Consider the following 15,963-nt stretch of genomic DNA (forward strand, 5'->3'; position numbering starts at 1 on the left):
TTATTTTCCATGAGCTATTATTTAAGTTACAAAATGTACGATTTTGACCATACTAACTCCATTAAATGTTTTAGAGCATACTACAACGTACTCATTGAAACTTTTCGTCTAGCATCTAGCGTTCAAAAACCACAAATTCTAAAACCGTGAAAAATTTCACGATTTTTTTGAAATTCACAAATAACAATGATCTCCCCCTAGGGAGTACATACTGAAAATTTCTAGAAGGTATAGGTTTTGAGAAAGATGCCTGGGCGGATCTAATGAAGACACCCTGTAGAGGAATGTAAAAGGACACTTTGACCAGCTTTCTCAATGATTAAATAGTTTAATAAATTATATTTTATATGATCTATAACACTCTTCTTAACGTGTAAGAACCCCCTAATTTATTTATTTAGTTTACTTATTCTTCTTACGAGATAAGAATTATTTAAGGGAATATAACCTCCAACCTTTTCTTTTCCCAAAAATTTAAGGGATAACCTTCTTCAAAAACCACTAAGCAGCGCCTAAAACATCATTAGCCATATTATCCGCGGATAATATGGAAACTATTTGGCATCAGAAATATGCTTATATTATCTTCAAAAGTCGATTTTCAAAGTGTACAGATTTTTTCGCCGGAATTAGTTGTAAATAGTTTTTTTGTGTATTGTAAGTTATCAACTCAGCGCTTTGCTGACAAGGTTCTTCCCCCATCTGGTGTCAGAAATCTTAACTAAACCTTCAGAGGGTTTTACCTTAAATAAAAAAACTAAAACAAAGTATTGTAATTTTGGGCAAAACGAACAAGATTGTTTTTGTTCACAGGTTCGACATAATGGATATTTTCACATTGAAATCCAACGAACTCGATGGTGTCCAGAACGAATTGGAGCCATTGGCCAACAGCGAAGCGCGGGTAATTACGCTTTACAGCAGTAAGGACGAAGCCGCGGTCATTTTGAGAGCCGCTCGGAGATTAGGATTGACCGGCAGGAACTACATCTGGATTGTGACGCAAGCTGCCATTGGTCCCAACATGAACGATATTGCCCCTCAAGAATTCCCTCCCGGAATGTTGGGTACGTTGTCTTTACAACCAATCATTTTATGAATAGGATCATACGGAAACCCTGAACGTCAGGGGCGCGTCAAAATTCTGAGAAGGAATTCTTCTCTTGAGAAGAGTTCTTCGTGAAAATTTTCTCCCCGGGAGAACTTGCTAAAATGCGTCAAATGTAAAAAGGCTCTTCTAAAGATGGCGGCTTACGATAGTTCCACGAACGTAGTAAACTAAGCCTTTGACAATAAATATTATTTTTACACGATTTCACGACAATATATGAAGGAAGGAAAGATTTTATTTATAATTTAAAAGGAAAGGTTTCATAGGAAATTAACTAAACATTCTATATTATCTAAAATTAATTTTCGTCCACAAAAATATCATAATGTTTATTTTCTTCAGCATCAAGTAAACTTATTAGAATATTAGCTGCCATTTTTATTTGTAAATTGACCAAGTGAGAATGCTTGGAGGCATTCTCAGTTTCTCACTCTTCTCAAGAGAACTCGTGAGAAGAGATGACGTCACTTCCTGTAAGAAGGACCGTCAAAATTTTGAGAAGTGAGTATTCTAACTATCAAGGGAAGAATTCTTAGAATTTTGACGTGCCCCAGGGGTCATCCGGTTTTCATCTCTGACCCGGAGCTGGTCGAGATGCTCAGTTTTCTAGTCGGGTGAAAATTAGGTTTCACAAAAGTTAATAAATCATTTTTCCTTCGTTGCTTTTCCTTCCAATTAAAACTTAACTGCTTAAGGAAATATTATAAAATTATAAATTAAGAACTTCTTAATTTACTCAGCAACTAAAGGTTAATTAATTCTGGCACAAATGCCGATGGTGCTAATTCTTCTACTTTAGAATTTAAAAAAATATATTTCAGTAAAAAAACATTTAAAATCGGCTTTTTTCTCTGATTTCGAATGTACATTGTTTCCGGGTTTTATCTCCCAGACCCCGTCTGAAATCCGACAACTCACGATCACTCGTATAGATTTTATCCACTAGATGGTGCTACAAATGTGTTCCAGTCATTATGAGCTCAGCGTTGCAGTGGCGTAACTAGAAGAGTTTTCCGCCCACCAGATCAGTCACTCTCTCCTCTACCCTTGAAGTAGAGTAGTTGACTGGAGGGGAAAAGACGGCGTGAAGTCTGTCAGGCTCAACGTTACCCAGAATCCTTTGCTCCACTGTAGGGGCGCCTTAAGCGTCGCCCCCAATCGGGTTTTTATTGAAACAAAATTTTAAATATTCGATTGGATCTTGGAGTAGTTTAATATGGATGAAATTGTTATTTGATTTCCGTTTGTATTAGTTATTTTTTATAATGGATTGTTTAAGTTTAAAACATTTTGGATATCAACATGATCTCACATATAGTATATTTTCAAAAATTATTCCAAAACATTAAGGTAAATCTTGTTATATTGTCTAATGTTGTATTTAAAAACGCAGGTAGAGGATAGCGCCGCCTATCAAACGCCGCCGCCGAAACATTTTCATTTCGCCACCGAATTAATTTCCATTATTAAAGTATAATAATTACGTTTTGAGATCTAAACTACATAGATTTTTCTTTTGGTAGTGCTACGATTCCTAGGCTGTTGGGTGCACCGTACTAGCGTTATAAAATAAAAAATAATTAATAATTTCCAAAAGATCTGGCACCACTGCACCAAGATTTTCTGCAGCAGATAGCTGGGATAGGAGAGAGAGAAATGAAAACGGCTTTGGAGTTGCCTCGCCTCGTATTTTGTAATAAGTACAGAAACGTATCAGCTGCATTGGCTGCATTCAGCAATAACTATTCTATTACATTTTAAAAATTCCTTTGATACAAAGGTAAAATAATTTGTGATAATAGACTTAAATGCGCGGGGAAAAAACCGGATTTGGGGGGATGAAATTTATGCGGTAGAGGGCTGGCTCGTTGGTTGTCTGTACGATAATGGCGGCGCCCAGCAAATGTTTCTAAAAAGAGTGTATAGATAATAATACTAGTGAAATGGTAGTAAATTAGTACAGTATTGTTATTACTAGCGTAAATGTTTTAGTTTAATAGTATCATATGTGACATAGTTACTCATAAGTGTGCCTCTGTTTAACATATCTGTATTAAAAATTTAAATGAGACCTTGTTTCACAGCCACCAAAGACTATATAAAGCTACGCGTAACTTTATATAGTCTTTGACAGCCACCAAAGAAAATACAGCACTAACGTCGCGTAAAACTGGTTTTAACTTCCTTCCCCCCTACGCGAGAACTAGTTTTGATGACGATAAAACCGTCATCGACTGGGAAGTGACGTCAATAACGTCATATCCTTGCAACAAGGTATCTTTATGAAAATATTCTTTCAGGCACACTTATGATTAAATAAGTTACATCTGATAGTATGTAACCAAAGTTACTTTTTCTTTGTTTTGGAAACAAGTGGTTCCTATTTTAATAAAATACATTCTATTAAACATGTATTTTTTAAATGTGTTTAACAATTTAAGTTCTAGCGGTCTATTAAAAGGCTGGCGCTATTTCTGAGGGGGGGGGGCAGTTTTTCCCCTTAGGCGCCGCCGCCGCCGATTATTTTCAACGCCGCCGATTATTTTCGGAAAATCGGCGCGCCACGCCGCCGCCGAACTAATTATCGTTCCCGCCGCCGCCGTTGAAAATTGGTTCGGCGCTATGCTCTAAACGAAGGCCTAACAAGTTATTTTTCTCTTTTATAAATAAAAATTATTAATTGAAGGTGACAATGTTGAGATAAAATATACAACAAAAAGGAAATCTCAAACACAATGGTTCCCTTTGCTAAGAAATATTTAAAGGAAGCCTTGGAAATAACTATCTTTTTCGTCGCTAGAGTTTAGGTAAAACGTTGGCCCCTACCAAGAACGCAGTGCATGTCGGGAGGGCTTAGGCAGCGTGATGGGGGAAGAAACTGAATGCTACAGATATGGGAATTTCCCCTCCAGTCAACTTCTATACTCCAAGCTATAAATATTTCGAAGGATAGCTAAGATAAAAAATGCCGCCCCTAAAAAGGTTCTGCCCAGGGCGGACCGGTCCCTCCTGCTACGCCACTGCGGTGTGGTGTTGCTTAAGAGTATATTTGTGATCGTTGTTGTTTGTCGTTAGGAATTCGTTTCAACTCGACGAAAGAGAAACTACTGGAAGCCATCGAGTCAGCCGTCTACGTGTTCGCTCATGGCCTGGAACGTTACAGCAGCGACGTCATCAAGGGCGTGTCCAATCATTCTTTAGATCCCAAGGTTAGCTGCGAGGCAAATGATTCGATTTGGAAGCAAGGAGACACTCTGTCCAAGTACTGTTAGCCCAACTCTTAATTCACTTAATTTTCGCTATTTTCACGAACCATAGACTACTTATCTAGATAATCTAGGCCAAATACTAGTGTGCAGACATGTTTTGAAGGGAGTATAATTAAGTGGTCCGCATTAAATATGAAACGTTACACTCCCTTTAAAATCAATTTATCACACGTTTTAGTGTCACATTTGGCCCATCGTTGGCCAAGTCGCGTATTTTGAGGGGGTAGGTTCCTTTGTTCGAATTTCAATCGTCCGAACGGTGGAACAAATGTTCGAATTTCATTCGTCCGAACCGCCGAAATAACCAATGTTTCAATTGTTCGAATTGGACAACTTGTTTGTTTCATTCGTCCGAATCGGTAGTATCACTTGTCCGAATTCTGTCGCTAAATTAGTATTTCTTATTGCTGTTTTTTTTGGTCCGGATTTTATTTAGTGCAAGAATAAAAAATAAAAAACTACATTGTAAATATCGTTGTTTGTTAGTTATTGGGAATTGCGTTGAATGTTGTGGATATTTTAGGTTAGGTTAGGTTAGGTTAGATTAGGTTCACGTTATTGTTACTATTTTCTTATATTAACAATATTTAAAAAAAAACAACCAATTCCTAATTTTCGAAAAAACGGACAAACGATTATTCGAACAAATGAAATTCGCCAGTAAAGTTAACATAAATTGAACGACTAAATCTCCAACAAAAGTTGTGATAAAGTTTTCGGGCAAATGAAATACGTTTTCGGACATACGATCCTGTTTTCTGGCATTCGGACATTTGTACCACCATTCGGACGAATGAAATTCGAACAAATGTACCCAAATCATTTTCAGGTAACCGTCAGTAGGTCAAATGTGCCGCTATTGACTCTCCATACACCCTGCTATGAAAAAGACTAGGATTACCATTGAAATTTAACTTAATATAGCTAAAAGTCTTCTTTGTTTTCGCCAAAACAACGTAACTTTTTTCGCCGCAGACATTTGCGAAACGTCAGCTTCAAACTTAAAAACTCTGGACAGCCCAACATCGAGTTTAACACGGACGGAACCCTGAAGTACGTTGAATTGGACGTGGTCAATTTGAGAGACAAAAGAAATTGGGATAAGGTAATTGCATTTTCCAGATTTTGTTTACGAAACATTTGGAACCAATAGTTCATCCTCGAATCCATCCACTGACAGATCGGCTCGTGGAACCCGTCAGGCATTGACATCAAAGACATCGTGTGGCCCGGAGACTCGCCAGTGCCACCTCGCGGCGTGCCGGAGAAGTTTAACTTGAAGGTCACCTTCATGGAAGAGCCACCCTACATGAACATGATGCTGCCAGACAACTTTACCGGACTGTGCCAAGCCAGCCGTTCCGTCCGATGTCGAATTGTACCTGAAACGCAACTTATCGGGTAAATAGAAGTGATTTTAAATAATGGCTCGATCGATGGCAGTTGATGATGACGTTTTGTGGTCATAAAGGTTGAACATGACAGAGGCCTACAAGAACCCGCGATTCTTTCGCTGCTGCACCGGTTTTTGCATCGATTTGCTGCAGAAATTTTCTAATGACATCGGATTCACTTACGACTTGCATCGCGTCGAGGATGGCACCTGGGGAGTTCAAACAGTAAGATTTTCTTCGATTAGTGCTTACAAATAACTCTACTTTAGCAAAACGAAACAAACCATATATAAATCAAATCTGACTTAGGTGACTGGCTGTTTCGCTTTTGAACCTAGCGGGTCATCTAGAGCTAATAGCCCCTGGTAACCTTTTCGTGATTACGGTTGCCTTCATCTGAATCAGGGTTAGCTGATTTGTTTTAAATCATGATTAAAATCAAGATTTAAATCAACCGATTTTTTAAATCATTGATTTAAATCATAAGATGTATTTTAATGTAGGAATAAAAATGACCAAAATAGTTTTTGTTTAAATTAAAATAGATTAGCTAATTAATAAAAGTAAAATTTCCGTTTATTATTCAGGAAAAGAGCCAATAAAAATCAATATAATCCAAAAGATCTGATTTAAATAAAAAAATCGATTGAACAAATGGTCATCCCTATCGAATGGCCTTATTTCCAACAATAACCCTTAGCAAATAATAACAACCTAGTGGCTGAGGCTTCGTCTTCTAAGCCGTCTCTTGGTGTTTTAAAATAATAAATCGTCTGCTTAGCAGACCTAATTCAACAGCTTATGGCCAGGACTTTTCGCATCGGCCACTTCGTGTTAACTGAACAAGGCGGTCTTAATAGGCGCTTTAATAAACCCCTCTCAGACTGTCTTGTCGTATGGGCACTGTATCTCTAACCGGACGGGAAAAGCTGTAGCTTCCACCATACAAAATCGCCTGGCGCCGCCGCCACCGTCTCTTTGTAAAGGCGGATGTTCAATAATTTTTAAAGTTTCGGGCTGTCAAGGCTATATAATTCGTCACGTGGTCGACAAAACGTGCCGTTTGAAATGGGGGTTTACATTCTTTCGAATGACCTTGACGGCCCTGCGAATCGAGTGCGTCTGACTATTTCAGCTAATACGAAGTAGGACGCAAACGGACAGTGAGATGGTACCTCTTTTAAGCTGCTTTTCCCGTCTGGTTAGAGATACCGTGTCCATGGTTGTCTGCTGTTGGAAAATGCTGCTAGATCTATGTATAGAAAATATTCAGCTTCGGCAGTTTAAAGAGAAACCATAGACAAACCGTTATATGTCCAGTCGCAGCAGCACAAACGGCTATGAATGCTCTTTTATTTAAAGAGCTTTGGACGTTTTTCAACTGCAGTGGGCGCCATCCGAGGGGCTAACCACTCTTAGAAAGTCTGTACACCGGATTACGCTTAGATTAGCACTGCCAAAGGCAGGGACTTCAAAGATTACGCTTAATCCCATTAGTACAGTCAAAGGTACGGCTCTGTACACCGATTACGCGGAGTGATCAGCCCCACGGCGCCAGCTAAACTAAAACTGTTTTTAGAAGACCTGTCTAATTCAGATAAAGAATTTTCCAATTTTTGCATTCTTAGGCAAATGGAACTTGGACTGGCCTGATAGCAGAGCTGCTAAACCACAAAGCCGATTTAGTGGTAACATCCATCAAAATTAACTCTGGTCGTCAGAAGGCCGTTGATTTCACGGTGCCCTTTTTGGAGACTGGAATCGCCATTGTGGTGGCCAAGAGGACCGGAATCATCTCGCCCAAAGCCTTCTTGGGTGAGTTGGAAATCTGCCATATTCACTATGAATATAAACATAAGTATGTTTCCTTAGTTGTAGTACATTTACCGATGGGCTGATCACTCCCTGTAATCGATGTAAATATTTGAAGCTTAGACTGTACTAAAGTGATTACATAATTAGCAATTCCAACGGTTGTACTCAGTTTCATGGGTTTGTAATGGGTGTACAGAAATTTAGGAAGTGATTTGCCCTTCGAAGTTTACAAAACAATGGTTAATGAAGGCTTACTGTTTTTGTTTTGAGTATTTGAACATGATCATTTTACAGAACCCTTTGACACGTTGTCGTGGCTAATGATCTTGTTGGTCAGCATTCACGCCGCCGCCTTCATTATATTCTTATTTGAGTGGCTAAGTCCAGCCGGGTTGGACATGAGATCCAGCATACCTAAAGGTAAAAAATCACGTTATCTGTTTTTGAAGCGAGTCCCGGCTCTATTAACAATGTTTATAAAACTTTCATAAAGTCCTCTTAGATGGAAGCACCCTCCAGCAAGTCTAGGCGAAAAACGACCCCTCTGTCATCTATTCGTTCCAATGCGTACTAAAATGCAGGAAATACGAAATTATAAAGGCGATAGGAAACCTTCGTAGACTATGCTAATAGAGCGTTCTATAAAATTGGCCCAAAACCGGCCAAACTTTTCATACAGACTATAGAGCTAGCTCAGCAGGACTAACAACTGTTGTTATTCTTTGTTTAAGAGAATTCGGCTTATGTCCTGTCTTTATACGAATATTATAGAGACGTACCAGTCGTACCTTTTAGGAGTTGTAGGAGGGACCCTAGGTGTTGAAATATGTTTGGGGTGATGAATATGTTCTGATGTTCATGATCTAATTAAGTTTCTTTTTAAACCCGTGGATTTGGGACTAGTATTTTGCTTATTTGCCATCGTACATTTATTACAAAAATCATTTAAAATAAGAAAAACGGCACGGAAAGCCGGAAATTAGTGAAGCCTAGGCTAGCAACTACGCTACGGGTTTGCCAGATAAATATTTTTCTCTCACACGAAGAACCGGCCAAACCTTAACCTCCTCCGAACTCAAAAGGGGGAAAGCACACCACACGGATTTTATAGAACGCTCTATTAGCCATTTAGTTAACATAGCGGCCAATGCGATTAGTCATTGGCAGCGGAAATGTCGTCTGCTAAGAAAATAATTTTGTATTTTAAGTTTCTGTTTGCCAATCCAGTAGCTAAGTGAGGTTCTCAGTAGTTCTCTCAGTGCTTCGAGGGTAACTGAAAAGGCTTATTGATGGTAAAATAAATTGCAACGGCTTCTCATTGAGTTGGGAATAAATAGAGGTACAAATAAATCTGGCTAGCGCGGGACCAATTTCGTTCAATATGGAGACTTTTTAAACTATATCGTTCAACCGTGGCGGCATCTGTCTCTAGTGGTGGCAACTATATTGCAATTGATATTTTGCGCGAATCATATAACTTTACAAAATATAGATGGCGCTACCGCCCAATTATAAAGATGAATATCGTACAGTCTTCTCAGAACAGGTCCCGCGTAACCATGGCAACCGAAATGGTAATTGTAATTCTAGCAGTATTATTCCCAATTCAATGGTTGAGCTAGGGAAAAAGGGCTACTTTTCGTGACATCACCCTGACAATCAGGCCCAAAGCCATGATATTTCAGTTGAGGGGGCCTCGCAAATTCCTAAAGGGGCACTCTTAAAAATCAATTTATTTTAAAATTAGCTTAATTTGCCACACGGGCGTTTGACATTGGTACACGTGGTTAAAATTAAATCTTATTAAATTTTACTTAATGTATATAAAAGGTAAATCGAAAAGCATTATACTAAATTATGAGACCATAACTTGAGTAATCTCGTGCGAGTCGATAGCGAACCTAAAATGGTGTAAACTTAAAATTCGACACAAGTAGCCTGCTGTATCGAGTTAAAATGGGGGAAGTGAAACTAATATAGTAACGCAAGGTACGCGAAAGTTCGGAAAATAAATAATATAGTTTGGACTTAACTTAATATAATATTCGAGTAGGATATTATTTATTGATTTGGTTTACTTGCTTTGATATTTTGGTAGTGAATCGATGACATTTTTAAGGGGGCAAAGATACTTTTTGAGGAGGCACAAATTATATTTGAGGGGGCCGGGCCCCCTCAGACCCGCTCGCTGGCTACGGGCCTGCTTTCAATAGGCACTGACCTAATTTCGGCCGTTTCCCACATCTATGATGATACAGTTCAATAGGTTTTTCTGTAAAATACGGAAGGTCACGTGTAAATGTTTTTTCTACGTCACTATAGTTAATGAAGATAACACGCGCTGGAGTCGATAACGATTTTGGAATTTGAAGTCCAGGGGGAAAGTGCTCGTGACGCCGAGAAACCACATTTTGTACTTCTCATGTTTTTATTGATTTATATCATGGAAACACCTATTACTTCAAAGTTATGGTTAAATTTATAGTTAAAGGGGCATTTTGTGAAGCCTTTTTTTCGTAAATATAACTGTCAGTTTACGTAGATGGGACCACGTGTTCCATTTAAGATCATGATTTACTTCTACCATGAGATTAAAATAATTAAAAACTACAGTTGTACAATTAAAAGGTTTTATTACAAAAACACAGCTACGACCGTTTCGACGCCAACACCAGCGTCGTCGTCAGGCTAATATACAATTAAAACGAAAATGAGATCTCGTTAGAGACAATAAACAGAGTAAATGTGAATCGAGCAACAAACACGCAAAAGTTTAGGGCCCGTATCCAAACGTCATAATAAAACAAAACTAATGTAACTCGAGGGTCTACGCGTAATATTTATTAACATTCGGAATTAAACAGGATACTATATTGCGACACTGCTTCATATGCAGGGCCATCTATATTATTTTTAAGTTTTTCTTCTATTTTTAATTTGATAATTTCGAAACGGCCGTAGCTGTGTTTTTGTAATTAAACCTTTTAAAGGTACAACTGTGGTTTTTAATTATTTTAATCTCTTAATTATGTACAATAACTGTCCTATTATTAGTTTAGTACTTCTACCATATTTATTTGGTTCTAGGCGACAGGCAGAAAAAGTTATCTGCACAAGCCCAAATATCAACCGAAGTTCCCTCTTAGCTAGTGTATATTTTTAAAGTAGCAGCCACGTTTCAAAATTTGACCCCATTCATACAATGGTCTATTAGACAAACACTAGACTTCACAAAGTTGAATTGAAACTATATTATAAAAATATGGTCAAGCGTTACTTTAATATTTGTTAAGACGACATTTACCAACAGCCAAACAAGTAGAGGTCGGGGACGGTTAATCATTATCCATGTTTAAATTGATTTTTTTCGGGAAAAAATGTAAACAAAGAAATTTACCGGTTAATATTTCGGAAAATGATAAAAAAAATGGATTATTCGTAAAATTTGAGCTTTTTATCGAAAAAAACGTCGTTTTTCCGATTAATTTTACAAATTTATCAAAAAATTAATCGGAAATATAAATTACTTGATCAAAACGTTTTACGAATAATTTTTAGAGCTTTATCTATTGAATAAAAGTTAACCACCCCCGACCTCTACAAACAAGCACAAAGGCACTCAAATTCAGTAACCATTGTAGCTTCATCAACTTGTTTTAAGGCTATTGTGATCACAATCCTTGAAATATAGTTAGGTACCAATTGGGGCACACTTTTTAACAAAATATTTTGTCAAGGATAAACTGATATTTCAGTTACGTGTAGAAATTAACCTATATGCAATTTAAACAAATAAATAAATAAAATCAAAAATGCTAGGTGGGCCAGACAATTTATAGAGTGTGCGGTGCACCAAGGACGTATATAAGGGAGGGGGGGTTTAGGGTGTTGAAACCCCCCCTTAGGACTCGATTCCTTTCTAACGAAAGGAGCGCAACGTTAAGAAATAAACAGTAAGACGTAAAAATGAATTGAAATATTAAAAAACTTCGTTTGATACGCGTGCGGAAATGTCATTGTCACTCGTCCCGAGTCTAGCCAGTACTTTAAATATGCGTTATTGCTAACGAAAAATTTCGCGCTCGCGATTTCATCTGGTTGTGTTAGAACCCGCCCCCCCCCCTTAGACTTTCTATATCTACGTGCTTGTTGTGCACCCTCCTCTAGTGACAGGCCTGCGCATAGGGCCATGGAAGGCTATTCTGTAAAAATAGAAAAAGTAAAAAAATCTCGATTCATCAAAAACGGCAACGTGCATGTGGAGAAGGGGCGGATATCGAAATATCAACCTATTGATTATGTAAGTTTAATTTTAACTAGTGGAAGTATGTTTCGCTATATCCGGTATTTTAGTCAAATTATGAACTAAATGCTTAAGCGGACGTAAATTACCTGTATATTTTGGGTACCCAAGACTTAAATTGGCACCATCGACCGTATGTTGAAGAATTTCATTAAAATCACTTCTGTTGGCATTACAGACCGCCACGATTTTGAATTTTCCAATACTATCGATAGTTTGATATTTCGATAGCAGCCTCTTCCGCACACGCGCAGGGTCAATTTTGACGGATCATGATTTTTTGGTAATTTTTGATTTTTACCGAATAGCCTCCATGCATGGAACCAACATTTGCTTTAATTACCATAATTCCATTTTCAATGAACGACATTTTTTTCAGACCACCGGTTCACACTTTGTCGGGCCAATTGGTTGGTGTGGACGCTGCTTTTTGGCGCCGCGGCCGACGTCGATTGCCCGAGGGGGTTCACCGCCCGCTTCATGTCCAACGTCTGGGGCTTCTTCTCCGTCATCTTTCTGGCCATCTACACCGCTAATTTGGCCACGTTCATGATCACCCGAGAAGAGTTCTACGAACTGACCGGCATTGAGGACAAACTGGTGAGCCGATTGAAATATTTAAAATTTCGCCTTTGCGAAGAAGTTCCAAAATGCTTCCTCAATCTTGTTTCATTTGCGAAAACGTTTGTTCGGTAGGCTGAAGTTGAATTTAGCTAGCTATAATATTAAAACAATTGTCCGTCATTGTGAAATATATCAAGGTCTCAATAGATGTCACTGTCGCAGTGATGGAAGATTGGGAAATTTGGACCTCGAAAATTTGAAAAAGGATGAATGGAAATGAAACCGAAAGTTTTAAATTCACAAGATCTGACAAAATTTATAATAGATTTAAATGGAATACAATATACTAAAATTAGAAACTGATAATAGGTTTTGGTTGCTTTGGTTTTTATTTCGTTTTCTTGATATATATATATATATATATAAAGTAAAGAAACTATAAAATCGTGACATTCCGCCGACGCTGCCGCGCTCGCAGCTTGATCGGAACGGATAATAGTTGAGAAGCAGAGATGGGTAAAAAATTATTTGGTGAATAACGAATAATTTTTTCGTGTCAGTTGTTATTTATAAAAAACATCACAATTAATTTATTTAGAGAAAAATATTTTAAATAAATATACGAAAATATTTTGGAATAAAATAAGTTTATAAATAAAAATATCTGTTTTATTAAATCATTTGAAATAAATGTATTTTGCAAATAAAGAAGACTGGCCGGGAGTAGTGGCGTACTCCTGTAATACCAAGCGTCTGGTAGGCAGAGTTTGCGGATGGCCGTGTGAGGACGACCACCAATCCCCCAACGGGTGGCCGTTACACATATCTCGCCCTGATTAATCAGGTGGACGAGCGGACTGAATTTGTCCCACACGTCACACTCACGCCTCAAAATCTTCGCCGGGCTCGTGGTCTTCTCACACTCAATCAGCCCTTGTTTCTTCCTACTTTGATTAAAAAAATAAAATAAAGAAGACTTAAATATTTTGTCATCGGATATTTCGGGTTGGCGTAGTTTACAAATAGATCATCAAAAATAGCTTCCGTTTATTTATTATTTAGTAGATAACGAATTTTTTGAGAGGGCTAGCCTCAGAGATGGGCAAAAAATTATTTTTTGAATGACGAATAAATTTTTTTTACTTTAACCTTTATTTATAAATAATGAGATGCTCTAAAATATCCGGAGACATTTATCGAAAATAAATTTAACAAAATATTTCTTAATATTTAATTAAAAAATAAAAAGAACAAAATATACGTTCGCTCAGATTATTTTCGAATAAATGCATTTTACAGATAAACTGGCTAAAATATCTTTTTCAGCAGATTTTTTCAATATATTTAGTTTTCAAATAAAAAAGACTAAAATATTTCGATAACATTTATTATTCGTTAAATACGAATAATTTCTAGCATTTCGGTTCAGTACAGGTCGCTTTTGCATTTTGTATACACAAATTTTACAATTGAATGCGATTCAGTAGTCACTTCGCTTCTCGCTATATATCGTTTTTTTTAGCTCTTACATTTTTCTGACACTAGTCACACAGCAGAAATAATAAAGACGTCAAATAACTTCTTTAAGGTCCAGAAGAAGACATTGATAGTACTTCTATTTTACGTTGTCATTAGTGAAACATACTTCATTTCAAACTTAGCACTGGATATATAGGTAGTGTCATACTTATATTATTATGTTACTTCAGTGGCGTAGCCAGAAATTCCTCAAGGGGGGGCCGTCGCTTATCGATAGGTAAACAAAAGGCGTTTATTTGGTAGGATCATCAAAAATAGCTTCCGTTTATTTATTATTTAGTAGATAACGAATTTTTTGAGAGGGCTAGCCTCAGAGATGGGCAAAAAATTATTTTTTGAATGACGAATAAATTTTTTTTACTTTAACCTTTATTTATAAATAATGAGATGCTCTAAAATATCCGGAGACATTTATCGAAAATAAATTTAACAAAATATTTCTTAATATTTAATTAAAAAATAAAAAGAACAAAATATACGTTCGCTCAGATTATTTTCGAATAAATGCATTTTACAGATAAACTGGCTAAAATATCTTTTTCAGCAGATTTTTTCAATATATTTAGTTTTCAAATAAAAAAGACTAAAATATTTCGATAACATTTATTATTCGTTAAATACGAATAATTTCTAGCATTTCGGTTCAGTACAGGTCGCTTTTGCATTTTGTATACACAAATTTTACAATTGAATGCGATTCAGTAGTCACTTCGCTTCTCGCTATATATCGTTTTTTTTTAGCTCTTACATTTTTCTGACACTAGTCACACAGCAGAAATAATAAAGACGTCAAATAACTTCTTTAAGGTCCAGAAGAAGACATTGATAGTACTTCTATTTTACGTTGTCATTAGTGAAACATACTTCATTTCAAACTTAGCACTGGATATATAGGTAGTGTCATACTTATATTATTATGTTACTTCAGTGGCGTAGCCAGAAATTCCTCAAGGGGGGGCCGTCGCTTATCGATAGGTAAACAATAAGGCGTTTATTTGGTAGGATCAACGGTGCTTGGTGTTATGTATACAATAGATTGTGTATGGTGAACCAGTGATTTAAGGGTGAAGGGCGATGAGAGAATACGGTTATATTGAGGGGGGGGATGGAAGATAAACCTAACAGAAATTAAATCATTTAAAATGTCAACGCGTTACTCGGATCGATAGCTCTTCGAGTCGAAAACAATAAAATAATTTAACTAAAATTCCAGTATTGTATAGCATACTCCTGAAGACATATCGGTTCGAGTAACGCGTTGGTTTTTTAAATGTCTTTAAGTTCTTTTGGGGTTTATCTTTCGTCCCACTTTGGTGATGGACTTTTCTTCTACCTTTTCGCCTTTTCAAATGTTCTTGGAATCCAGTCCATCGATGGTTCTTCTTAGCTTAGGTATTGTATCAATATCTCAGCTGTTTTCGATAAGTAATTTCACGCAGATTATATAATTTAAGGTGTTTTTTCAAAAGGCCATCAAGTACCCTTTTTAATTAAAGGTGTTATCCAAAGTGAATCAAAATATTCGATTTATTTCCAACACCAACGTACAGTTAAGAATTGTGTCCTTAGTAAAAAATATGCTTTATCAGTAACAGTTACAGTACCAGCCATCGTTCATACTTGACTTACAAGAAAATATTAAGTATGTAAATTTTGTAACTAATCGACGAACAAATTTAACAAAGTTTTGGTTAAAAGCCAGATATGTTGATCAATTTATCTATTTACACATAACGAAGAATGTTCGCTTTAAGTACAACTTTTTTCGTCTGACAATTGATTACTCCTCGAACAGTTAACCATGGTTGCGTATGAAAAAAGCCTTTCAACCGGTGCGGAGGACGGCAACGGAGTGTTGTACTTCAAGAAAACTGTCTTGATGTCTGCATGGATACAAAGACAATGACGAAAGGCCCAACTGTGGGTCATCCAAATATTGCAAAACCTTTAAAATTAACGATGTTTAAG

General features: G+C 37.0%; 1 protein-coding gene across 3 annotated transcripts in view; it reads left to right on the forward strand.

The window, feature by feature from the left end:
• LOC149961125 (glutamate receptor ionotropic, NMDA 2B-like) overlaps positions 1-15,963 on the forward strand; it is a 176,902-nt gene that overhangs the window by 145,899 nt on the left and 15,040 nt on the right. For all 3 annotated transcript variants that reach the window (XM_090175008.1, XM_090175000.1, XM_090175015.1), the window contains 8 exons: positions 814-1,067; positions 4,187-4,373; positions 5,356-5,485; positions 5,561-5,781; positions 5,852-5,999; positions 7,403-7,589; positions 7,884-8,009; positions 12,272-12,492. In XM_090175008.1, coding sequence (XP_090031134.1) covers positions 814-1,067; positions 4,187-4,373; positions 5,356-5,485; positions 5,561-5,781; positions 5,852-5,999; positions 7,403-7,589; positions 7,884-8,009; positions 12,272-12,492 — 1,474 coding nt within the window. The remainder of the gene's footprint in view (positions 1-813; positions 1,068-4,186; positions 4,374-5,355; positions 5,486-5,560; positions 5,782-5,851; positions 6,000-7,402; positions 7,590-7,883; positions 8,010-12,271; positions 12,493-15,963) is intronic.

Source organism: Leiobunum rupestre, chromosome 1 (assembly GCF_980474605.1).
Source record: "Leiobunum rupestre chromosome 1, qqLeiRupe1.1.hap1, whole genome shotgun sequence".
Lineage (NCBI taxonomy): Eukaryota > Metazoa > Arthropoda > Arachnida > Opiliones > Sclerosomatidae > Leiobunum > Leiobunum rupestre.